Source organism: Stigmatopora nigra, chromosome 10 (assembly GCF_051989575.1).
Source record: "Stigmatopora nigra isolate UIUO_SnigA chromosome 10, RoL_Snig_1.1, whole genome shotgun sequence".
In the NCBI taxonomy this organism is placed as follows: Eukaryota; Metazoa; Chordata; class Actinopteri; order Syngnathiformes; family Syngnathidae; genus Stigmatopora; species Stigmatopora nigra.
The window spans coordinates 9534346-9559950 of NC_135517.1; the positions used below are offsets into that span (position 1 = coordinate 9534346).

At 39.5% G+C, this 25605-nt stretch overlaps 1 protein-coding gene and 1 long non-coding RNA gene across 7 annotated transcripts in view; one reads left to right on the plus strand and one right to left on the minus strand.

The window, feature by feature from the left end:
• The window catches only part of celf4 (CUGBP, Elav-like family member 4), an 82418-nt gene that overhangs the window by 37731 nt on the left and 19082 nt on the right, over positions 1 to 25605 (minus strand). For all 6 annotated transcript variants that reach the window (XM_077726332.1, XM_077726336.1, XM_077726331.1 and 3 more), the window contains exon 2: positions 9748 to 9830. Coding sequence is in view for 5 of the 6 variants with exons in the window: in XM_077726336.1 (XP_077582462.1) it covers positions 9748 to 9830 (83 nt within the window). In the remaining variant the exon portion in view is untranslated. The remainder of the gene's footprint in view (positions 1 to 9747; positions 9831 to 25605) is intronic.
• Positions 8870 to 12494, plus strand: LOC144203083 (uncharacterized). The gene is made up of 3 exons (XR_013327611.1): positions 8870 to 9017; positions 9482 to 9587; positions 9712 to 12494. It is a non-coding gene; the product is annotated as an uncharacterized LOC144203083 (long non-coding RNA).

The following is a 25605-nucleotide window of genomic DNA, read 5'->3' on the forward strand; positions in this document are numbered from 1 at the left end:
TGGCCAAGTGCTTCGTGAATAAACATGGAGATACTTAGGAAAATGGTTGCTTGTAATAAAACGAAAGAGGCAGAAGACACACTTACAGTGACTATGCACTCAGTTTTTGTCAGGGGAATAATAATAGAATAGAGGCCAGAATCATGAGGGCAGTGTAGATTCACACATAGATGACACTCTGTGATGCACATGCACGGGAGAAGGACTCAGACCCAGCCTCCACCTGTGTTTCACACAGACACATAAACAGTCTCCCAGCAGAGCCCCTGCCAGGTTATATGGAGGGATGGAGTGTCCTGAGTTACAGCCAGCACAGTGCAGCCACTCGCCACAGCAGCACCATACAGAGTCCATAAAGCATGATGGATGGCCTATCATCATTTACCACTTTGGTGACTTCTCAATGCTGTCACACCCCGCCAAGCACATGCGAAAGAGGCGACACAAGCACAGCAAAAGAGATGGCGCACAAAGGCAGAACATTACAGTGAGATCCACAAAAGGCAACACAGACAAAGCGGCACTAAAAGGCCTATTGGAAATTCCAAAGGCAGAGCGAGAAAGCGAGGCCACAGGACGGGGGAGAGAGAGAGACAGAGCTTTTCAACGTTTGCCTGAATAAATACACATTTGGTCACGTGCAAGCCCACGCTTACACATTTCCGCTCTCGCGCAAAAGACGAGAATGCTTCCCGGTCCCTTTTTTGCTTTCGATGACAGCAGCCCCCACACGTTCAGGCTGTATTTGGAGCATGTAAAATCCACTGTCTCCTCTACTCTCCTCTACTCCTCTCCCATACCACACCAGAGGGAGGGGCAAAAAGAAAGATTAGCATTGAGAAAGAGAGCAGATGTAGCAAGTGAGAGTTTGGATTACAAAGCAGGTGAGATATCTAATATAAGGGGTATACTCCCAGTACAAAAGCCACTCAAAGATGAGTCAAAATTGTTAAGACTTTTGTCATTTCAAAGATCATGCCATTTACTTCATGAAACCAAAGTATACAAAAATAATAAAAATTATTAAGGTTTTCTTCAACATCATTTTTGAGAGTATCTTTTTGTGTAATCCAGCCCAGGTACTTTATACATGTTATTCTGACAGCAAGTGTTATTTTTACATTTTCATAGTGGTCAAATCAAAATAAAATGTTACAACTGAGACCCAATACTGCAAAAAGAAATAAGTATATATTTTAAGGTCTCACTATTAAAAAAAAGCAACATAGTGAGAGGATAAGGGAGGAAAGCCACCATCTCTGAACAGTTTCTATTGATTTCAACCCAGCACACATCAGCACAACTTTCCCAAATTGCTATTGAGAAGTGACCTGTAATGCAATTACTGGCCATTGCGGGGCCTTGGTTGCCATCAATTATTAAAAGCTGCCTGAGTCGTGGCCCGCTATCTTGGTTTTTCTGGCGTGTTGTGTCATTATCACATCTGCTGGCCACCAGCTCACCAGCTGCTACAACCAATCTTCCAATACGATTTTCCGGCAAGAGTTCCTTCGCTACCCTCCTAATTACCGGACATGGCCAAATGAATAACATTTCTATTATCGATTTACCGCACCACCGGTAAAGGTCGTAGAAAGTAGTAGTCCGGATTGGAAGCTATTTGAGATTATTAAAGTTGTTTGAACTATTTACAATTTTGAGAGTGTAGTGATGTGGAAAATTGGCTTCAATACAACAATGTACTTTGTTTCATACATCCAATACAGTATTTAATGTCAAAAACATTGGAAGCATTCTATTTGGAACAAATAAATGCAAACCAGACCAGGATTCATCAAGCCAAACCCAAATTATGTCCTTTATCTCATTCTAGCATATTTTATTGCGATCTGACATGGAATTATCTTTTCTTTCTCTCTTTTTTCCCCCCCTCAGATTATGAAGATTGGAGCAATCTGGAAAATTGAGATCAAATATATAGGGCATTGTTGTCACCTTAGTTTGTTACTATTTAGATACGGCATGTATTACTTTTAAAAGAAAAATCTATTCTAGTAGGTGTTGAAACAGAATACAAAGTGACTTCACTTTTGTTGTGTTGTTTACTGTGTTTGTTTTTGTCTGCTTCTATTCCACACATTTGTTGACTGACTTCCTTTTTTTTGTTTCTCCAGACATGTAGCAAATGCGGTCCAAGAGACAAGGTGTGGAATAAATTTTCCTGCATTTTGGTGGGGGTTGAAACAATTGTGGTTTCTGTCCCAGCACAAGATAAGCCTCTTCCAAAGGAGTGCAGCTCACTACTCATATTGCCGTGCTCACATAAGCATGACAAGTTCAGATCTCTGTAATTGCAAGATTGTTTGCCCATACTGTTGTGGCCAAAGAAAGCAGAAGAAAAAACTGTGCAATAGATGATAATTGCCATTTTTCTTTGAGCTGACACAATCATTTTTGTTTTGTTAGCTCTAATTCTCAAAGCCCTTGTTCAAACTGGAACAGTATTTCTGTCTAGCGTTGCACTTAAAAAGCTCTGTAACTCACTTTGAATGTCTAACCAAAGCAAAACCAAAGCACTATAGATTTAAAGCATTTTATCTGCTTTATTTTAAAAGTCCAAGAAGCAATTCTGTTTATCAAAAGATACCTGATTTTAATTACTTCAACATTAAAGACAATTGCATCTTAATTATTTATGCGAAGAAAGACGATAATCAACCACCTATAGTGAACTTTCATTTCACACGGCACCATTCTCTTTCAATCTCTCATTTACAAACTTGGGGGGGAAAAAGGCCTACCAAACTCAAGGGTAATTAAACTGATAAAGAGTGATGGATGCAGAGGGCAACAAGCTTCACGCATAACTACAAATAAACAATTACATAAGTGCACATTCCTAGGCCAGTACTGAAGCAAAGAAAGGAGGTTAAATCATCATCATTCTCTGTGAGGAAAAATATATATTTTTAGGGTGGACTCAATATAGCCCAACACGCTGTGGAGCACGACACTAGTGGATATTATTGCGCTTGATATATTAAGTTTCATCATTTTCTAATAACTATTATTTCTTCTTCCACATTACTTCAAACCTAAATTAAAAAATGACATACACTAAACATAGAAAGACAATGTGTTAGTTAAAGTGTAAGTGCACAGGCACTGAAAAACTGATTACAATATAAAAACATTGCATGGGGCTGACACATATAGGACAAAGAAGATTATAAAATATGTCAGAATCAGGTTACGTCATCAGACACACGATAAAGAAGGATAATAATGAATAAGGAATATAATCTTCCTATCTTGTATCCAATTTATAGTTGGACGCTGGCTACGTTCATATGAACGAGTTTAAGCAAAGATTTTAAGGGTTTATGTGACAAAACTCTCATTTTTTGTAGAATAAAATATAATAAATTGTTAGTTATTTTCAATTTACACCGGGGATCCCAACCCACGCTGCATCTTTTCCTCTCCTAATGAGATTAAACATCATTTACTGGACTCTATATTATATCATTGCACATAGTGTAAAGGTGTATAATGTCGAATTTATGGTCATCAATCTATGGGCCTAAAGGGTACAATACACCACTTTTGAAATTAATTGTACCACTGGATTAAAAAGAACGGTGGCCTCCAGACAGATGAAGCTTTCTTCATTTTCCTTATTACAAGCTGCTCAAACTCCACTCGGTAATGGGAGGTTGTAACACTAGGCCTAGAGCCCGACCATAATGAGGCCATTCAGACAGTAGATGACAGAAGATGCTTGTCAACTCTACAATTGCAGTCACCTTTCGTGCTATGATTTGCATCACTTCCATCATTCCCTCGTGCATCGGTCTTTTTAACCCAATACAACCTGCTGTATACAGTATACAGTAGAGACTTTTTTGGTTTTGTTTGGTGCAGTTAATTTTCACATTGCAACTCACGCAAGTGTCCCAGGACTTGACAACAACAAGCAAACTTGGTTCAATTATTGCACAAAATGGTCCAAGTGGGTTAAAATACACAAGTACGGAATCATAGAGCTCTGATGCTAACCACATTTGCAATAATGCCATTGGTTATGCAATCCTGTTATGTGCAAAAAGGTGCGGGATGTCAAAATTGGTTCACACCACGGTGCGGACATGAACCCAGACCACCACACCAGTGGTCTCCTGGCTGTTTGTTTCGCTCTTTGCATTCACAGCAGCCCAAAAAGTGAATACCAATTGAATAACTTTTTGGCTTTAGTCCAGACCAAAACAGTAGAGGTGTGAATATGTCCTTTAGTAAAAGCTGCAGAAACTATGTTAGCTCCTAGAAATCAGAAAGGCAAGTAGCGAAGTATAGTGACAGCCTGTAGGTTATGCAGCAAGAAATAAAACAAACAAAACAACAAATAAATAAAGCTCAACCAATGGATACAAGCCTGCTAGTCAGAAAAAAAACATTACAGTGTTACTCTTGGAATATATTGGCTTTAGGAATGTATTGTATTCCCCACAATAGTATAGATCATGATAGACCATTGTAACAGTGGTTGTTCTTTTGGGGTCATTCTGACGGGAAAATAATGTTGGATAGAGTACTAATAAACAAAGAAAGGTTTTTTTTTTTGTCCGCATAATGCCTCATAACTCAAACCACATGAAAAATACAACAATGGGCATGTAATTTAAACTCCCTGTAATTCATGATAGTTAATTTATTTTTCATGTAAGATTTTCAAACTTAGTATACAGGTGCACAGTACTTTATTCGGTACAAATCTTTTACTGAAAAGTGGAGCACTAAAACAAAAGCTTCCAATCCTGTTAGAAAGATTTACTAGCACTGTCACAACACAACGCAACTAGCAGACATCAAATCTCTCCTGTCATCAGCAATGAAAGATGGGTGGGGATTTTTTCCATTCATTTTCTGAATCGCTTATCCTTACAAGGATTACGGAGGGTGCTGGAGCCGATCCCAGCTAACTACAAGCACCAGGAGAGGGACACCCGGGATCGATGACCAGCCAATCACAGGGCACAAGGAGACGGACAACTATTCCCACACACACTCATGTCTAGGGGCAATTTAGAGTGTTCAACCAGCTTGTCCTGCATGGTTTTGAGATGTGGGAGGAAATCGGAGTACACAGAGAAAACCCACATAAGCCTGGGGTTAGGGTTACTCTTTCTATTCTACTCATCATCTTTCTATTGTACTCAGTAAGGACTATGACATTCCTGAAAACAAACTACAACATAACAATTGTACGGATAGGGAGATATTATGCTCAAATACAGAGACAACAATGGAAAGCTGATGGCTTTACTCGATAATAACAGTGCATATGAAAGGCTACAGAAAGATCCTACCAAAGGAATATGAGAAGATCAAACCATATTGGTTGGAAATACCTCTCACCATGCCGCAAACAAAACACATACCCTTAATGACTATAACTTTATCTACTCTCCAGATGAAACAATGGTATGATTTGACACAAATCAGCTCTCTGTTCTCATGTATCCATTCCCGTGCAGCAGAAGGGAAGTAGCGAACACCGACATGACAGAACCGACCCATATAGGAACAAAAACTATTATACTGTGTAAGCTTTTTGGATCAAAAGAATAATGTTGAAAATGCCACTTAAAACTTAGATTTTATTTGGACACAGGATATTGTTTATTCATTTTCCTCTTGGCAGAGTTCCTAACTGCTGGCTGTCAATAAATTGTCCATCAGCTCTTTGGCTTTTATAACGATCTGTGTGCTTAATAAAAACTCACATGCTTGCCAAAAAGGAGGCGCTATGTCTTGGGCTGTGTGCTTTTCTTGTATTAATTGGAGCATTCCGTGAAGTAAACGTTTTTTTTTTTTTTTTTTTTAAGAAGGGTGATTAGGATGGTTGATGGGGTGACGGTCGGGGGGTGAGGAATGGGATGAATTACTGTAGCTCTGAGGCCTGTGGCATTTTTCATGTGGACATACTGTTACAACCCTTGCACATTGGGCAACTAATATACATTGACAAAAGGGAATGTGTCACTGAGAAAATCACTATATAGCACCACCAAAATTCCCCTCTGACCCGTTCACCTACATCAGCCAGGGAGCTTGGTGGATATAGAGTATAAGAGGTGACTTTTTATGTGGAAAAAAAGGTTGTGTGAAACTGGGTCATAGCAGCCAATCAATGTTATGGTTTTCTCTCGCTGACATTATCTCAACTAGGAAAAAGGGTGCTTCTGGTAGTAGGGATGGAAGTAGTTTGTTGTGGGGAAAGAGAAACATATCAATCGTGACAGAGACAACACACTGACATCATCAACCTTTTCCTCTTTCCTGCTATGCATTGGCTTTCTCATTTTTTGCTGGTATTTGTTTGTCTCTTGACTAAAAGCAGTCGGCTATATGTGCTCCATTGCATGCGCTGATTGGATGTAGGCGTGTTTGTGTTCTAAAATGACACATTGATTTGCAATGTTCCATTTTTTCATCAGGCCCACTATTACACTATTGGTCAATCTGCACTATATTACTCTCTCCATGCACTCTCTCTTTCCTTGAGTATCAGGTTGTTCAATGAATGTGTTTGTCAATAGATTTGTATTACTGTTATAGGAGAAGTATTTGTGGTGTGAGTGAGTGCATGAGGTGTTGGGACCAGCAGTCTGCATTGTGTCAATGTACAAAAGTATTCATTGCAATCCAAGTATGCACCCCTTGTGTGGTAAAGTAGTAATGGTTATCCATCCGTCCAATTATTTTCATCATCACTTATTAAAGCTCTTACTAAGCTTCAGGTTATTCCCACATAAAAGCGGACTACATGCTGGACTGCTAACCATCCAATGTTATCTATTATAACAAGTATTTTACGGTAGGGAATTTGTCTTTTCTATATTTTTATGGCAAATAGGAGGCTGAGAATGATGAGAAGTTTGCTACAAACTGGTCTGTTAGTCAATCAATCATTAACATTCTCAACTCTCACACTTTGAGCATGCCTAACATTTCTCACGGCCATGCAAAAATACTGTAATCTTTGTCGTCTCCAAACCATTCCATTTACTTTTGCTGCGTGACTATCTTACATTCATAGGATGTGCTCTGCTTCATAAATATTGTATATTGCAAAAGGCTAGATGTTAAAAAGGCGGAGTATGTAATATCTCCCCTAGTCTGAAAAACGGGCAACTCATTGGCGACCCCAATGAAGACAAATGGATGAAGGGATTTCAAACTTCTGTTCTGTGTCAGTTTGGTTGTCGCTTGTTTACCTTCAGTCATCTGACACACACACCTCTTGACACACACACACACAAACACACATCCTTCAGTAGTTGGCACTGTGCTACACTAACAGTCTACAGCCATGCTTACAGGGCATTTCCACAAGGTAGTCTAATCCCCTCTACTCTCGGCTCACCTGGCAGCCACAGAAGGGAGACTCTGGAAAAGTTTTTAAATGTAAGGTTTGGCAAAGCAACTTTGATGATAACAAGCGCATCAGGACATGAAGTGAAGGGGAAAGAGCTTTAAGGAGGGAGAGGGATTTCATTTGCAGGATTTTGCTTCTGTTGGATTGATGGAGGCTGAAGGCAAAACAAACAAGGTGGAAGAAATACAACCGGGTAAGAGAAAATGCTTTCAAATTTCCAACTGCCTTCCTCTGGTTGAATCTAAACTACAAATTGTAATACGTTCACAAAGGGAGCCTTCATTTTCAGTTTTTGTCTGTGGATATTTCTGTCCGTGTATATGCCATCTTTTTCTTTACCATGGCAAAAGCTAGAGTTCACTAAAGGTTTCCCACATATTTTCAAGGCTCTCTTTACTAGTACATGAATGATTGACGGGCATAGTACAGTTAAGTTGTATTAACATTTTAACAATTATATTTTTAATTTAGTCATTAATTACTGTCATTGCAAATATCAATTACCAACAGAAAAGAGAACTGAATGTATAGTATGCTTACGTATTTCAATTGTCAACTATAAAGCAATAATGTTATTCTTGTTTAGATTGGATTTTTAGCACCTTCTCATTAAATGTTTGGATATTTTCTGTAGTAGCCTTTGGATTTGGAACATTTCAAACATTTGGGGTATAAATATTTTTTCTTCTTTGTGATGTTTTAATTTATGTGTGATTTAGCAGTTGAACTGCTGGTCCAGGCCCTTATTCTTATCCTAGAAATTATTTGCAGGAGCGGAGAGGACATGAATTGATAGCAAGTTGGACACCAACGACTGACTTTTTTCCGTTTATGAACAGCAGAGGCATTTAACAAATGGCTTGGCAGTCTTCCGCAACCTCAGCTGCTTCCTGCTCAATTTCTCTTGCAAGATCTACACTAGGCCTCTCTAAAGGCATAGCCTTGTTTACTTTAGGCTCACCCTCGATCAATTCAAACTTGAACGTGTCCTCTCCTGGCAAAAGCGTTGTTAATTAGCAATTCCCAGTGGAGTCAAGTTGAGTGCAAATGACTGTATATCTATGGTGCACTTAAATTTATATGCCTGGTAGCAAGCCGCCAAAATCTATGAATCTTTCCTACTTTCCCCATTGCACTCAACTACAAACTATTTTTTTCTCCCTCCAACAATGATGGCAAAAGGCCAAAAACATCAGTCACAGCAGATGTGTGAACACAAAATTGCAATCTAGTTTGGACCAAATATTTAATCTCTCTCTCTGTATGTCTCCCTCCCCGTTTCTTTCCTGCCACTGGGAAGTGGAAAAAAAAAGAAAAAAAAAACAACAACTGAAAGCACGGATCCCCACTCCTCCGCTCTTCTCGCTACACGTCTGTGATGTCATAATCACTCACATCAAAGGCTATGCGCTCAACACGGCGACTGTCAGCTTCCCTAGAGGCGTCATTAAAAACGAACACAGAAAAGCAAGCCAGGCCTGACAGAGAAACATCAAAACTTCCTGACACACACGTGTGCAAGTGTGCTGGCTCACATATAACCACAAGCATGCATGCGAGCTGAGATGGCACATTCTGTACTGGAAATCTTAAAATCACTGCAATAAAATACAAAACGGTCATTTATTTACTGTTTAAAAACACTCACATTTTCAATTGGGTTTTGACCTCCTCAAAAATCCATTCTACTCTCAACCGCTCAAAAGCCAAAAGACGTCATGGACGACTGCTAATATCTCCGGCACGTGAACAACTGACGAGAAGACGGGCGAGATCCATGACGCACACGATGCAGAGCGTGCATTTAAATGTACAAATGGCCATCATCCGCACACCCGCTGGCTTTTTCATCCCTATCTGTCTTTCTCTCCCACATATGCCCACACACACACTCACACAGACACACACACACTCACATACACATGCACACACACACACACACACACCACTCCTTCTTACCAACGCAAACAGGCGCACACTCATTTACACAAACTGGAGAGAGGACTATAAATAGTGTGGCTATGATGTGATGCTGTGTGCGGTTTCTCCCTGTGGGTTTATATGTGTGTGTGTGACTGTCAGAGTGACAAGAGTGGGAGAGCAAGAGGACGGTAAGCGAAAGGAAGGCTATGCTCACGTCTGGTGCACAGCCAGTGATAAACACAAAGTGACAGGCGTGGCAAAGACGGTGAGTCCCCTTTGATTTAAAATAAATGTCAGGCATTTGTATGTGGAAAAATGAATATATAAGTGCCACCATAAATCTACCATTTCTTGTAGGCTATATGTGTTGACTCTGTCTTTGCTCCCAGGCCGACATGGTGCTCCATATACAGTATGTGACTTACCCCTGGCAGGGTCTTCTGCTCGTGCAATGCATTCTGGGCTTTCAGAGCTGACTCCCTGGCACAGTAGGTGAGGAAGGCACAGCCTGGAACAAAGGAACAGAGAGACATAATCATATCATATGAGCCGAGGACAGAGAAAAAGAGATGTGGGAGGTTGCGCCGGGAAGCCTCAGCAAATGAAAAACAACAGAGAAACACCAAAAGCCTGCCTGTCGACATCGCTCTAATCGGGAACATAGAAGCTCTGGCGCATGATGAGCAACACACAAAAGCCACACACCAAATGGAATATTCATATTCGCGTGAGTGCAGTCGAGTCGGCACTGAGAAATTAAGGTGGCCAATATCTGCCTGCTTGCAGATTTCTGTAATATGCTGCGAGAGAGCTCCTCTGCCTAAGAAACACGTCAGATGTGACGAAGCTTCCCGGGTGCCAGTTATCCACTCGGCCATCGCGCTCTCCTGGCTGCTGTGACACAGATAGACATTTTCCCTGCTCCCATCCATCCCCCCCCACTTCATTTGTCCAATTTTCGCTTCCATATGTTGTTCCAAGACAACACAATCCTAGTATTTGTTGCCACCTGGGCTGACATGTGGGGGTGGAAAAAGATGGAGACGCATGAGACCAGGCAGAAGAAGAAGAAGCCATGGGAAATGCGTGAGCCACTCTCTTGCCATCCCATGATGACAGTGAGGAGCACGCCACTATAAATGGGCTGACAGACTGTCAATCTTCACATCTGGGGAAATGAGTCATGAAGATGACAAATGACTCAAACATGTAAAAACGCAACATCACAATGATGACATGATTTAATAAGACACACAAATCCCTAGAAGTCATCTATATTTTTGGAATGACCATATTTCCCAGAATATAACACGCACCTGAATAGAAGTCACAATAGTCAAAGAATGCACAATTTCACACTGGAGTATTTTGGTTCATTTTTGGGGAGCAGAATATGTTAAAATAATTCTAAAATAGGGAATAGCTGACAAAAGAAGCACCTGTAAATGTAACATATTGACATTTTTCTTGGTTAATTATAGTCTAAAAAACAAAACTGTTAGTTAAAACTTTAGTATAAATAACAGGTCCAATTAAACTATGGAAAAAGTGCAAAATATGTTAATTTTATACTGTAAATTATGTTCTTTTAGCTCATCTTGGTTGGATTCTTTTTGAGTTTTTAAATATCAACCACTGTGTTGTGAGGGGCAACTTCATGTAAATGAAAGTGGAAGTTGCATCCACCTTTTCTCTTTTACCTCAAGTTGTACTGACGGTAATGCTCAAGGGAGCTGTTCTTAATGGTGTTTGTAATTAACAGGCTTCTCACTCATTAAGTCAAATGAAAGCTGGCCACTGACAGCTCATCAACCTCCTCGTCCTCTCTGGGTTTGTCATGTTACCTCAGCATGCATGTGCAGGATGACAGTTAACTCACTTGCCTGTCCTCTATACCTTAATGTTCTTTTCTTAAGTAAATATTTAAAGTCTATACATTCCTATTTAAAGGCCTTTGTTATAAATATCAAAAAAGAATATCTCCCATAACTCATCTTAAATGTTCCCACCAATATTCTGACCCAAAAACATTGTCATTTCCCGTACCGCTTATCCTCACAAGAATTGAGGGGGTGCTGGAGCCTATCCCAGTTTTGTTTCTTGGCTTCCATTGTAAAAAAAATCATGGGTGGAGCCTTTTGTGTTGCTCCTGCTGGCAATTGCGATCAGAAAGGCTGATTGAAGGCTCAGTAGTGGCGAAAGACATAGGGGATTATCCCAAATGCCTTGGTATTCAGAGTTTAATTTAGTATTATCCTCCACTATGTTTGGTTTTGCAAATCTACTCAGTACAGCTACAATTTATGTTGTATATTGTCATTGTGCTGGTTTCAAATTGTGAGATTTATTTTTGATTAGCCGTCTCCTTTTGCTGCAGCTGCCTTCACCTTTTGGTATTTATTACATTGAGACTCATTTATGCATCGTATTGATCCGTTGTGGTTTGTGTTTTCTGTTCCTTTAGTCGCTCTTCATTCTTCCCTGGTTCTTATCATGTTTTATTATACTTTAGTACCAAGTAAGGTTTAGGGACTTTGATATTGTATGACTGAGCCCCTATCATGACAAATTGTTAGGATTTAGCAGGGTCGTGAATTCGTAGTAGAACCCAAACGCGGGGAAACGGATAAGGACATGAAGTTGAGTGCGCTATAACAAGGACTATGGAATCAAATAATAGAATCAAACCTGACGGGAGGACGTGGGGAAACGAGGATCACAGGACATGGGCATAACTGATTGTTTTACATATATTCAAAACAAAGTATTGTGCTTAAATACTAGATGTTCACCTGGTCTCACATAGTAGACACCATGAAAGTCAACACACATTGAATTTGTCCTCCATGTCACACGTTCAATGCTGGCAGGGGTTCTAGTATCTGACTAAGACCATTATTGGCCCAGCAGAAGACGATAAGCAGTTTTTTTTTCATGTCAATGTTGCCAATTTGTTTTCCCATCACATCAAATTCAAATCAACTGCAGTACTGGGGTGGTCCTAGAGAATATGTGTGTGTGTGCATAGAACCAATAAAGGAAAGTGACAGAGAGCAAAAAGCTGCTATGAGATGGAGGGAAAAAAGGGGCAAGAAAGAAAAACAAAATAAAACGAAAGTCTGAAACCTCAGCAGGGGAGAGGCGCCAAACTGCGAGGGATGCTTGGAATGGGGAAAGGGATAGAAGATAAGATCACCTAGCTTCTGTGAACACCATCCCCAATGTGTCCTACACTTGCTGCTTATCTCAACTGGTGCAGACACCCCAAAGAGACACATAGGCACTGAAGAGGTGTGGCAGTAAAGAGGACAGAAGAAGACAGAAGAAGGCACGGATGAAAAAGAAAAGCAAGGGAATGTTAGATATTAGGGATCATTAATGATAGGATGGGGAGGATTTTTTCATCATAGATGACTATGATGAGGTCTGACGTGCTTCTTCATACGTTCTGGTTTCCTAACAAACTCCTAACTGAACACACCAGTAATAGGAAATTCTTAAACGTTCATTATGGGCACCAACATTCATGTTTAAGACTATGCTGATGATAAATGTACTCCATATGCAGAAAGTACATTCTACCTTCTACCTGTGCACATTGTGTCCTTCTTTATGTGCCACGCCATAAGTTCATTTGTGTCACTGTGACAACCGAAAGACACAAAGCTTTTCCCTTCCTTCAACATGTCGAGAAGTAAAGTCCTTCCAGCTACTGTATTGGCATATTTCCTCTCCCACTTTTAGGATTACTGCCAGTTAGCTGAGAAGGCACAAAACGTCCGGGCAGCATCTTAAGGCTTAAAGTAAAGTACAGTATTGTAACATCTACTAATGATACACCACCAGATGTTAGTCTTTCTGTCTCAGTCTCGTGAACCCTTGCAAAGAAAATGCTGTGCTACTGTATTGATTTTGTTTTGCGATAAAGCCCTTGCCTCAATTAACTCATAAAATGTATTTTCCCCAATTGAAATTGAATTAAATTCCCCTAATCCTTTCCAGATGCATTTTTTTTTTGCCTTTTAAAAACTGCCAATTGTTTGTCGGTCTATATTTCTCGCCTAACTCATAAGTGATGACTTGACACTCTTTAAAACTTAAAAATTGATTGGCGGTCTACGGTGCATTGAAGGTTCTGGTTACTTGCAACCTCAATGAAGATGTGATAGAAAAAAAACTGAGAACAGAGAGCTCAATTGTATGAATTTGAGTCAACAGAATCCATTGTCATGATGATGTTTGAGTTATGGATGGTGTCCTCAATAGCTATCAGGTACTGAACCACTACACTGTATTAAATATGAAATTCATATTGGACTGAAAGACAGACGCTTTTCTTAGGGAGATATCGTTAATTTAACACCTTATTTCACTGGGGCACAGAAAAATTATGATTGAAAAGTGAGACCGACAAGCAGATGTCTAAACACATTTATCTGTTCAGATAAAACGTGATAATAAAGTTTGTTGCATACTTTTACTCGACTGTAATCAAAAGATAGAATGTGGAGAATTAGCTCGAGAATGTGAATTGCTTCATAGGTCAGATGAATCTCTGTAATTTTTCTCCAAGAATTAGAGCGTCATCTTACTCTTACTGGAAACGTGAATTACTTTTTTGCCAGTAGAATCCACCTCTGCGCCACCCAAGACTAGAAAAGCTAAAGGACAAGTTATTACTGAGAATTTTCTAATTATTATGCGCCCATTAATTCATGGATTGTAAAAAGGCCGACATAAAAAGTTCCCTCCTCATATTCCATCCTTTTATTCCCAGCTACAGATGGGAAGCAACTCCCAGTGTTCATTTAAATATTTCAGAACATCTTGGTAAAATCCTCAAAAGAGTCAATAGCATTAAACTCTTTATCCCCAGCACAGCCAAATCATCTTTTTGCCCAGCCCTGGATCTATGCTTCAAAAATCTTTTGGCATAAAGCTGTATTTGATGTTGTCCAATTTCTGTCAGTACAGATTTTTGATAGTGCATGTCAGTTTTCTTCTCAATTCCTCAAAAGTGTTGACTGAGCACAAGTCCTATCCATGAGAAATGAGTGCCTTTATCATTCATGAAGAAGCCCTGCATTCAAAGATATTAAAATTATGTAATTAATAAATTCCCCTTGCTGCTACAGAAATTACACTTTCAAAAAAACTAATTCAAACGCATGCAATGCAACACACACACACACATACAGCAGAAACTATTTTTAATGCAGACCATGCTAAGGATCCTTGATTAAAAGTGCATACATATTTGAGTTGAATATCCTTGCTTGGATCTTTGATATCATACCAAATAAATGCCATTGTGAAGTATAGTAATTCCATAGACTGAATAGCAATTCCTCTTATGCCCTTCACCAATAGCTACTGACCCTACAGATCATAACTCACAATAGTGACTGGATATATAGGATGGAGGCTATTTCAGGGAACAAAAATATTGCTTCTTTTACCTTCTGTTCTCTTATATTGACGGTGAAGAGGTTAATTTAATAAAAGCCCCAATTAAACCGAAATTTAAAAGCCAGCTATATGAACTTGAGTATGATTACTGGACAAAAGTATGCGTGAACAGGGAACCCAAATAAAGAAAACTTTAATTACAGTTAAGAGCAAACTACATTTAGTTTTATTGTGTAAAACTTGGCTTGATATTCAAGAGTGGCTCTCGTGACTAATGAACGCTGGCCCGCAGTTTGATATGATTTCAGCCGAGCTGGGCAGAAATAACGGGCAGTATTATAAGAGAGGAGAGGAATACATTTATAATGAAGTGTAATAGCAGTCACAGATAACCAATAGGCAACTAAATGCAGATTCCTTGTACTTCATTAGAGGCAAGAAGTCAAACAGGATCTCGAAACTTCATAAGCAAGTGACAAATACAACTATCGTGATACATACGGCATCCAATCAGGTGTACACCAACAGGCATACATATGGACTGCATCTCCAATACATACTGTATGAGTATAAGTAAGTGACTAGGAATACAAAACAGTAAAGCATATGTAGTTACAATCATTCATCCATTCATTTTCCATACCACTTATATTCACAAGGGTTCTTGGGGGTGCTGGAGCCTATTTAAGCTAACTTCGGGCACCAGGCAGGGGACATGATGAATTGGTGGCTAGCCAATCGCATGAATACAATCATTTTATATACAGTACTTGATGAAATGTAAGACAAATGAATAAATCTTGAAGAGGAATTCTGTCATTTCAGGCTCACCATTCCTCAAAGACTGTTAAAATTTATTTTACAATATGCACTTCTACTCTCTCTTTTCCGTCTGATGGTTTTAAAGGTCGTGATTTCTTCTTATAAATATCACCATGAAATGGCTATTTAATTAGCCAAAAGGTATTTTGCAGCAGATTAATAGAAAGAAATAGTTTGTCCAAGGAGCTGATATCCCATTCAGTGCCTGTAAGTCTCCGTAATCCTTCTCAAAAATGGCCTACTTCTACTATGTGTGGGTGTGTGATTTGTGTGCTTTCACATTGACATGTCAGAATCTAAGCGACATATACAGTAAGAGAGAAGCAAATCAGTTATAACATAAAGTAGACTTTGTATGTCCGTATTCTTGGACAAATCCTACACTTAATGACATCTGGGTGAATTAGCTCCCAAATTACTATGGGTTTATCCTTGAAAATATGCCATGATATCCAGGTTACTTGAAAAAGCCAGATACGGGAGGGGAGGCAGCACCTAAATAAAACAACTAAGCTCACATTGACAGAATAAGACCCTTGAAAAGGTGCATGTGTGTGTGCTCGTGTGTGTCCCTGAAGATAACAAGTGGCATCTCTTGCCCTGCTTCCCAGCGAGGCTGTCTCTAAGCTGTGCTAATCGATTGGCGAAGGAGGAAAAAGGGCGAGCTTTAATGTGTTGCATGTGAAGGATTTACTGGAGAGCAGAGCCTCGGAATCAATGGACTAGAAAATGCATCATTAGGACAGTGTCAAACACCACACCCCGCCCCCCCATCCAACACACACAACCGAAACTCATTCACTCCCCCTTTCTCCTCTAGTATTCGTCCAGTGAGGGTTGGACTTAAGTGTACGTGAGGTTTCAATCGTCACGTTGTTAAGTACAGCAGAACACAAAAACATGCGGTCTTTAAGACAAAGGGACTTCAGACCACAAAGACATAATTATTTAAAAAAAAAAACTCCTTAGTAACATTGCAAGTGTGTGTGTGCTAGTGCTGGTGTCCCAAATATCATGGCCGGACAAATTGCCATATCTTACCTCAGCCATTTTGTCAGGAAATATTTGAGTGACCCATTTTTAGCTTTCTCATGAATAATTAAATTTTGAATGAATCCTGAGGTGAACTCCTTACCTTGATCTTCTTGGTCAAGATTGAACAGTTCAACAATTGTAAAGCAGCATGGACATTTCTGGGCTTTTATAATATTTCTGCCTAACTCATTCAAGGCTGTTTAGTATTTCCCACAGGAAGATTTTACTTATCACATCTGTCTTTGCCTTCTTACAAATAAATCATCATTCTATTTGGAAATGATTCCTCCGAAAGGGCTACTGGGATAAAGATAGACCAAAATAGCACGGTATAAACATTGAACAATGAATGACATTGTTCTAGTGATGGTGTGCATGATTTAAATCTCAAATGACTTTGTGTTCTGGAATTTCTTAAGGAAAATTCTACACTATAGCTGATGAAGCATTGTCATTTTTAGAGTGTACTACTCTTAAAAAGAAACTGCTGACTTGATGGTAGAAAGTTAAAGGCAGTTGTGTGAAGACATTTTGTGTCTCTATTTATTGGAAGTTTTCCAGAACTGATACCCACAACACTCTCATTTTTCCTTGTCCTCTGCACTGGTTTCACAAGCTTATTTTGTTGCCTGACTCATAGCTTCACTCCACGGTCAAGGTATGTGACTTTTTATGAGCCAGGGAGGGGGTGTGCCTTTTACTGTAAATCCACTCATTCAGCATCCCATGCATTTAAATTAAAAGAACGGCATTACAACAAACTGAAATTGGTCTATCTCTGACGCGCCTTTATAGGTTCTCCATGGCACAGACCAAATGCGGTTATGCAGGACTAATGCGATTTTATTCTGCGTATTCATGGAAGAATTGTTACGATATGACTGCAGTGTTTCCTGGTCACGCTGCTTTTTACAATGTGCCTTCCAAGCCCTTTTTAATTTTTATTTTTTATTTTTATGAATGGCCCCAATTGTCTCATCCAAGAAACCCCTGAACTAAAGTGATGACTCAGCTACCACCTGGACTTTGACACCTTGTATAATGCTGTATTTTCCAAACCCCTGTGAATCTGCTAAATGGGACTACAACAAGCCAGTTACAACACAAAAAGAAATTCCTTCTTATCTAAATACAACTTTTGCAATATTTCATAATAAATACTTGCTCCTCCCTATGAGATCCAAGACAAAATATAAACTTTGTTGTGTCAAGACAAGAAATTTGGTTTTAAAGTTCAACACCTTACATGAATACCATTTCTAACAGGCAACATATCGAATACTTTGATCAGAACAGGATATACATATCTTATTTATTTTTTTAAAATAGTGATTTCCGTACTATGGTTAATTTATGATCATCACATGTAAACTTAAATATATTCTGCATAAATATGTTAGACAAACACAAGTAGTCAATTCTAATTCGTCATAGGTTCAATTTGAATCTTAAATGGATCTAAAAACACAACAAAATTATATTATAAGAGGAAACCAAGAGAAGCACAAGGAGAATAGGCAAACCAGACGTGGATATCCTAACTGTGAGGCCAATATGCTACCTGAAACACCCAATGCTTTCAAAACCATTCAAACTGGAACGATGAAAAAAACAACAACTTTAGATTAAAACGCAACATTAAAACTGTAACTTTCCTTCCCTGACCCAATTAGAGGCTGATAAAGAGATGAATGTACGGTATATGTCAGAAAGCCAAGTCGAGGGTCGGGCCCATTACTCAAAAGTCTGCGTGTGGGGAAATCAGATGTGTCAGAGAGAACACAAAGTCTGGGGCATGGGAGCGCTCCCGCGTCTTGTCCCCTGGGTAAAACACTTACGGGATAAACACTCCCATTAATATTCTTCTGTGCGCCTCTTGGTTCGGCCCGCCCGTCTTCCCCTTCTCTTTCCACGTCCTATTATCCCGCCTCAGCGGACATCCCGTCCTGTCCCGTCCCATCCCGTTCTCCTTGCCAACGTGCAAGATGGAGATGAGAGGACGATCTAAACGCAGGAGGGGGAACATGAATCATTACACTTCCTGTTGTTGCACGCCGTCCGGGGGAGGAAGAGAGACGATGCCCTCCGGGCCCCGATTGATTCCGGAGATTTAATTGGGTTTATTAGCCAAGATGTTGGGCCCCGCCAGGAGGCTCCCAGAGGCCACCGGCTTCCTCCTTGCCACCCCCATTCCTTCTCTTCTGAAGGAGAAATCCTGCGTAATTGTTTTCCCTCCATCTTCTGTGTCATTGTCAGATGGGTCCTGCGGGATTATTAGCAACCCCGGGTCCCTCAATAATTCATCCAGAGCTATTTATACACAGATGGAGAGTCCTCTAAAGTCTCCCCCAGTGAGCTTATCTGACGTTGAGACAGACAGAGGGAGAGTGAGAGAGGAGATGGAGAGAAACAGGGCTACAAAGGGAATGTAGGCGAGCGATAGACAGAGAGAAAATGGGAGTGACACACAAAGACAGTAAGAAGGATGGAGAGAGGCAATCACCAAAAGAAATGCAAAGAAGAGCAAAGCGAGTGTGACAGTGAATAAAAGACCAAGAGCCAGCTAGAGCAACAACGTTTTAGGTAGACACAATGACAACGTTTGTAGGGTTTCAAGGAGAAACTATGCCTTGCCAAAGCGAACAAAAGCACCATCCCGGGAATAGCATACCCTCACAGAACACTTTAATGGATTTTAATCTTCTACCCCCCCTCCTTTTCCCCATTTAACACAATTAGGATGTTTGCAAAGCTAACATGGACCACTAGTCACTCGCCATGGAGGAAGGACGCATGAAAGACATTCGGCATTTCCATACCTAGAGTAAACACGCTTATCCGTCCTCTACAACGTGTCAATGACTTAAACCAACAAACCCTTCTCCAGCCATTTCTTAAATCACATTATAATTTGCCAACATCCCATTAGCGAGTACAGCATAATAAATGGCTGCTAATCCCAGATCAGGATGGATGATGGCAAGCAGGAAGACAGACCCCCTAAAAGCTATGTGCATTTACCAGGGAACACATTCAAACTTTTTGTTATTGTCTGAAACAAGACAAACATTGGGTAAATATCATTTAAAAGCCTATTAGTAGTTGGTTCGGTAGACTTGGAGAACTTAGATACGAACCATACTTAATGAGGACTTGCAACCAATACATTTTTAACAAGACATGGGGTGGGGGCTATGTAGAAACACACAATTTGAATCAATTGTACCTAAAATTTGACATGATATCGTTACAAAGTCTCAACCAATCTGAAATGAAATATAATACAACTCTGTCCACCATGCTTTGCTTTGTAAATGGCAGATTGGCATGCAGACAAATTGCACCCATTTCCATTCCATAGTCAACCCACTACAGATGACATAAGGGATAATCTTATGCTTAGTACAGTTCTTCTACAATGTTTTTACAAACTTGTGGGAACTGCGTTCAATGTATTCCATCTACTTCAATTTGATGGACCTTTTGAGCATCTTAGAATTCCTTTGTCACTCAAGTCAAGTCAATGGTATTATTTAATGCCACTCTACATCAGACAATTAGCTCAAGGCACTGGCAGGTTTAGAACTATGCTCCCCATGCGTTAAAGAAAGCCAAGTGAACTCCACTTGAGCACGCAGCATCGAAAAGGGAGGCTGGGACACCTGCCTCGAAGAAAGAAGAAACCATGTGTGTGTGTGCGTGGGGTACGGAAGTGTCTGTCTCGACTGTGGGTCGAGTTGGTGCTGTGACAGAGATGGATAGAGTACAAAGATAGAGAGAAAACAGGGATCTGAGAGGACCTACAAAAAACAACAACATCCAGCATATGATGTCCCCCACCTATACTGCATTTTTTTGTGCTTCGGTGCGGGTTTTGCTCTTGCAGGTGTAAGAACAGGGCAAAAACCTGACGATTAAAACCACATCTAGTGGTCAATAATCATTATTATTTCTTTTAAGCTGTGACTAACAATAAAATGTTCTGGCAGATCCCTAGTGGCAAAACATTGAATTTATTTGTCGTTGTGAACCTTAATAAAGGGATCACTTCAGAATTACTTATTGAATTGCTTTCAAAAATGTATTGTATCACCTCAACGTAATTCATTGTAGAAATCATTTTCCTTATTTTGTGGTGCATTTGATCTGTGGGTTGATGATGTAAACTCTCTTTTTCAATTTCAGCAGTTGTGGTTGTAATATTTTGAAACATGATGCTGGAAGCCATCTTTCTCATTTTTTGTTGTGCTGTGCAATGAGAGTGTGTGTCTACATTTTATTGATGAATAAGCTGTAAAGGAATCGCTCTCTCCCACATGCACACAAATACACTCAAATTGGAGCTCCAGGGAAACCAAATTTATCAAATATTGACTGCTTAGAGTGATGTGGCTGCAAACACACACATTCCCCCCATCAGACACGCACACATAAACACACACATCTGTCTATAAACTCCTTGGAATTATTGAACACCATCTCCAGACCATGTGACTGAAAAACCAAGCTAATAGACATTGCTTCATTGGGAACCTTTGAGGAGGAAATATCTCAGAAGCCATTAAATTGCAATCGTTCAATCATTTTATGATGGCTTTCTGTCCAGATCTTTCCCTGCTTGATTTGTGATTTGCAGGAACACTCCAAATGTTTGAGCACTACACCAGCTGAGCCCAAACGCCAACCAAATGAGCTCACAAGATGAAGAATGCAAATATATAAGAACCCTATTATTTTTATACAAATATGCAAAATTCAAGATTGTACGATTTCCTTTCATCTGTAGTCCAAAAAAGAAAGCTTGTATTAAAATCACATTATAATTAGCAATTCACAACACTTAAATATATGTTACAAAAAAGATTTGCGACAGACCAAAATCAAGGATTTCCCAAAATGCTATTTAATTAATTAAATATTTCCTGTAGAGGTTAAATCCGAACATAAAACTTGATGACCTAGAAAAAAAAATGACCAAAGTGTGTCGCTTAACGAGTTGTGTAAGATCCAGCTAATATGGAGGGCACACTTTGCTCCTGGGGTGTCTGAGAGCGGTGGGGGTCTAATTCAGCTCCTTTCCAAAGAAGGTCATTCCCCTTTCTTGGACCATGATGGCCAGAGAGTATAGCACTTAAATCTAGCAAAATTCACCCAATAAATTACAGTAGAGGGCAGAGAGGCCAGAGCCTGGCATGGAAGTAGGCCAGAAGCCATCAATCAGCTGGGGCCACATCTGTCTCTGGGACTCCCTCAATCTTCTAGCTCTTTTCTCTGCCTCCCCCTAATATTACCCCCCCCCCCCCCCTCTCTCTTACCACATGTCAATCATTGTACAATCTCCCTAGGTTGGGTTGCACCTCTCCACAACATATTTCTTTTGGAATCTTTGCCTTTTGATATTCCCTTTTAGTGTGCACCCATCCTCTCTCTCTCTAAGTCACTACTGTGGATCTCCCTCACCTCTTTCACGCATTCTCTTACATCACTCTCTTGCAACATTTCCCTCCGTTTTGAGCTCCCATGTCGTTTTACGCACTCTTGCACCATCTCCCTGTGCAACGATATGTTTTGCTCTATCTACTCTCCAACCAGCACAATAGGAAAAAGCCTTGAAGTAGCTTCCTGAATGGGATACCAAAAGCGTGGAATTATCAGGTCTGATGAGTATAGTTGAAGTATAGAAGAAAATAGAAGATTTGCGGGGGAAAAAAAGCTCATTGCACTTGGGTACGCATCAAACATTTTGCATTTCTTATGAAAAAAAAATGCAGTTATTATGAAAGGCAGAAATTAGAAAGCTGTTGTGAGTTAGTAACGTCACATTTTCTTTTTGGATCTGCCAAAGAGGAGCTATATTTTAAATGAAGGATGCTGACTATGGGAGTCAAAAACTGCAACGCGTTCTCACTTGCAGTGAGTAGAACAGCCCATAAAAAAGAAGTATATATATTTAAGCCAATGCATTTATAGTTCTGAAAAATGCATGTTACAGAAACGATGGTAAGCAATCACCAGAGTTGGATGAAAATTTGACATTTTTCCCTCCTTTTTTGGGCTATTTAGTAGTGCTTGTTTTTTTTTTTAAATGCACATTTTGAGTGCCTTTCAGCTTAATTTAGAGAATAGGGTCAAGCCTGACTCACTTTGTCTCAAACCGAGGCATAGACATCTTTTATGACATTTGAAATCTAAACCCCTGAAAATGTCTGCCTGACTTACGATACAAGTACAATATCCTGAACTGCCCTTGATTTCTGAATAATTGAATGGGATCTTTGGAGAGCCATAACCCTCATCCCTACCTTCCTTTTACAAGTCATCGTAGTGCATTTTTAATTGTAGACATGAAATAAGTATGAAGGGAGATGGTTAGAAAGTACGTAGATTGAATTTGTGAGTCTTAAATCTGGCACTGCTTGCTATAAAGGATTGGAAATACATCCTATCCATTTAAAGATGGCTCTAAATGACTGTGGACCAATATATTGTACATGCACAGAGGTCTTTGACATGCATTCTGTCTTGGTCAAATACTTTGCAGTACAAAATACATCCAATCCTGATTTAGGTACACAGTAATACTATATCACTTTAGGATACATTTTCCACCATTTATGGAAATGACACACCTTTTAATTGTAAAAAAAACATTATCATGAAAATTTGTTAAAGAAGAATGAGGACATTTATTAGAATGAAGTCAAAATTAGATGCATTAGATCCAGTACTAAACAAATGCATGACATACGGGGCAGAAAGTACAACTAGAATTATTGCACGCTGGACGTGAATTAATGGGCCACTGACACTGTTAGCAGTGACAATATTAAGGTCTATTTTTCATATTACTGCTGTGTCATGCTGCTATTTCCTCATGCAAAGCTTCTGCAGTGCAGGGTTGCAGCAAGTGCTAAATTCATGTGCATAGTGAGGGCTCCATTTGCGCTTGCACGTTAAATATTAATATTCCTATTAAACATAGACAGTTACAATTGAGCATTCCTTTTTAAATGGGAAGCCTGCACACGTCTACCCTCCGCGGTATAATCACACGTACTGTCTATTGGAAGCATATACTACATATAAAAAGATGGAGGACATGCATGATAAATGTTTAATGAAATATTATAAGAAAATAGAATAGAGAGACAGACAAAGGCATATACACACACACACACACGCATACATATCACCGTGACCATAATATATGAGCTAACATAAAACCTGCAGGATGTATTTTGATTAAAAGAAAATACAGAGATTCTATTCCAAGGGTAAAACAGCAGTTTTCACTGCTGCAAAGAGAATATGAAGAAAATTCTCTCTATATAAAGTGAGATAACAAGATAGGAGTCAGGAATGGAATAAGCCGTATAAACAAAAGAACAACTCATAATTACTGCATTCCAGTTGTTCTCAAGGAGTTTTGGAAAATCAATTTTGCAACGTACGCTTCACAATCTTAAGTCATTTAAAACATGTTGCAGGTTTAAACTCACAATATTCACAATACAGACTCAAATTGATGCAATCAGTCAGAACAAAGGTAAAACTCCAAAACAACTCGTAAGACTTTCCCAAATTTTCAAAGTATTGCACACATCGTTTGAACAACTGTCCACCGGTACTGCAACCATGATTTAGAATCACAAAGGAGGGGAAAAAAACTCTACCGAAGGAGTTAAACACAACGATAATACATGTGATGTAAGAGCTTGAGAAATAGGACAAATCTAAATGTGAAGCATTTGTTAAAAATGCTCTTTCAATCCACCGACTAAAAGATTCAACCAACACTACTACTATGGGAAAGTAATACAGAAGCCATATGGAATACTAGTAAAGTCTAAATATTGATAAAACATGGATTTTATTTAAAAACTGCTCTGGGCTATTGGTTGAACCGTTTATGTGTGCATAAAAACTGTGTAACATTTGCACAGTAGGCTGTATAAAACTAATAAACCAGTTTAAAAAAAAGAGATTAGGGGCAAAAAAGGCTCTATCTATCAGCATCTGCTCTCCGCAGGTCAGAACTGCCATCCACTGAGACCCGTGCCTTTGCCAAGTAGAGACATTAAGTACACACTAATGCACAAGTATACACTCGGACACTGAGGGATCCCTGAACTCTTAACATTAAATGTTTTCTGTGGGTAAATTAAGTGGGTTCCGAGGATAATTTAATTCTGAAATTAAGATCTCCTACGGCCACACTTTTAAAAATGCGCAACATGTGGCTACTAAGTCCTTATTGTAGTTTACTATTGTAAAGGTAACAAAGAGTGAAATCTTCCTATGACTTTTCACCAAGCAGTTATCTTACCATAGAATAGTTTGAAAAACAAATGTTCAAGTGAATGTCCAAGGAACACATCAATACATTTGGGCATGAGGATTTATACACATGCAAAGGCAAGTTATCAATTTATCAACCTTGCTCAAAGTATTTGGTCTACATTGTTTTGATACACTTGATATGCACACAGTATTTGGTATTGTCTTTTCTGAACTCTGTCATCACTTTGCACTGTTTGCATTGTGTACAGTTTGTCAATGTCAGTGATTTTGATGAATAGGGCACTGATATCACATATTTATATTAATATGAAGGACCCTGTTGCCTGGCAAGATTTCATGTGTACATTTCTGCTGTTCGCATACGTATATACTTGTCTTCTTCAAAACAGCACAACTATCTCACTGTCACCAGTATGGACACCTGAGATATGTCTCCATTTTTACAAATTAATTTGAACTATTTCCTGTTATGGCACCCCACACTTTTCACCCTCCCGACACTTATAAACTATTCCACTGTGGACCTGGCGAGAGCCGGGTGGCGCTGCTGTTTAAGTGTACATTTGTAAGTAGCGACATCGTCTGTGACACATGTTGCAGGCCTCTCTCAAAAAAACACCCTGAATCGATAGTGATGCATCTTGATAGAAACAGGGCACAATGTGAAATATGAGCATGCATTGAAAAAGAAGCTGAGTGTAGTATTATGGGAGGAG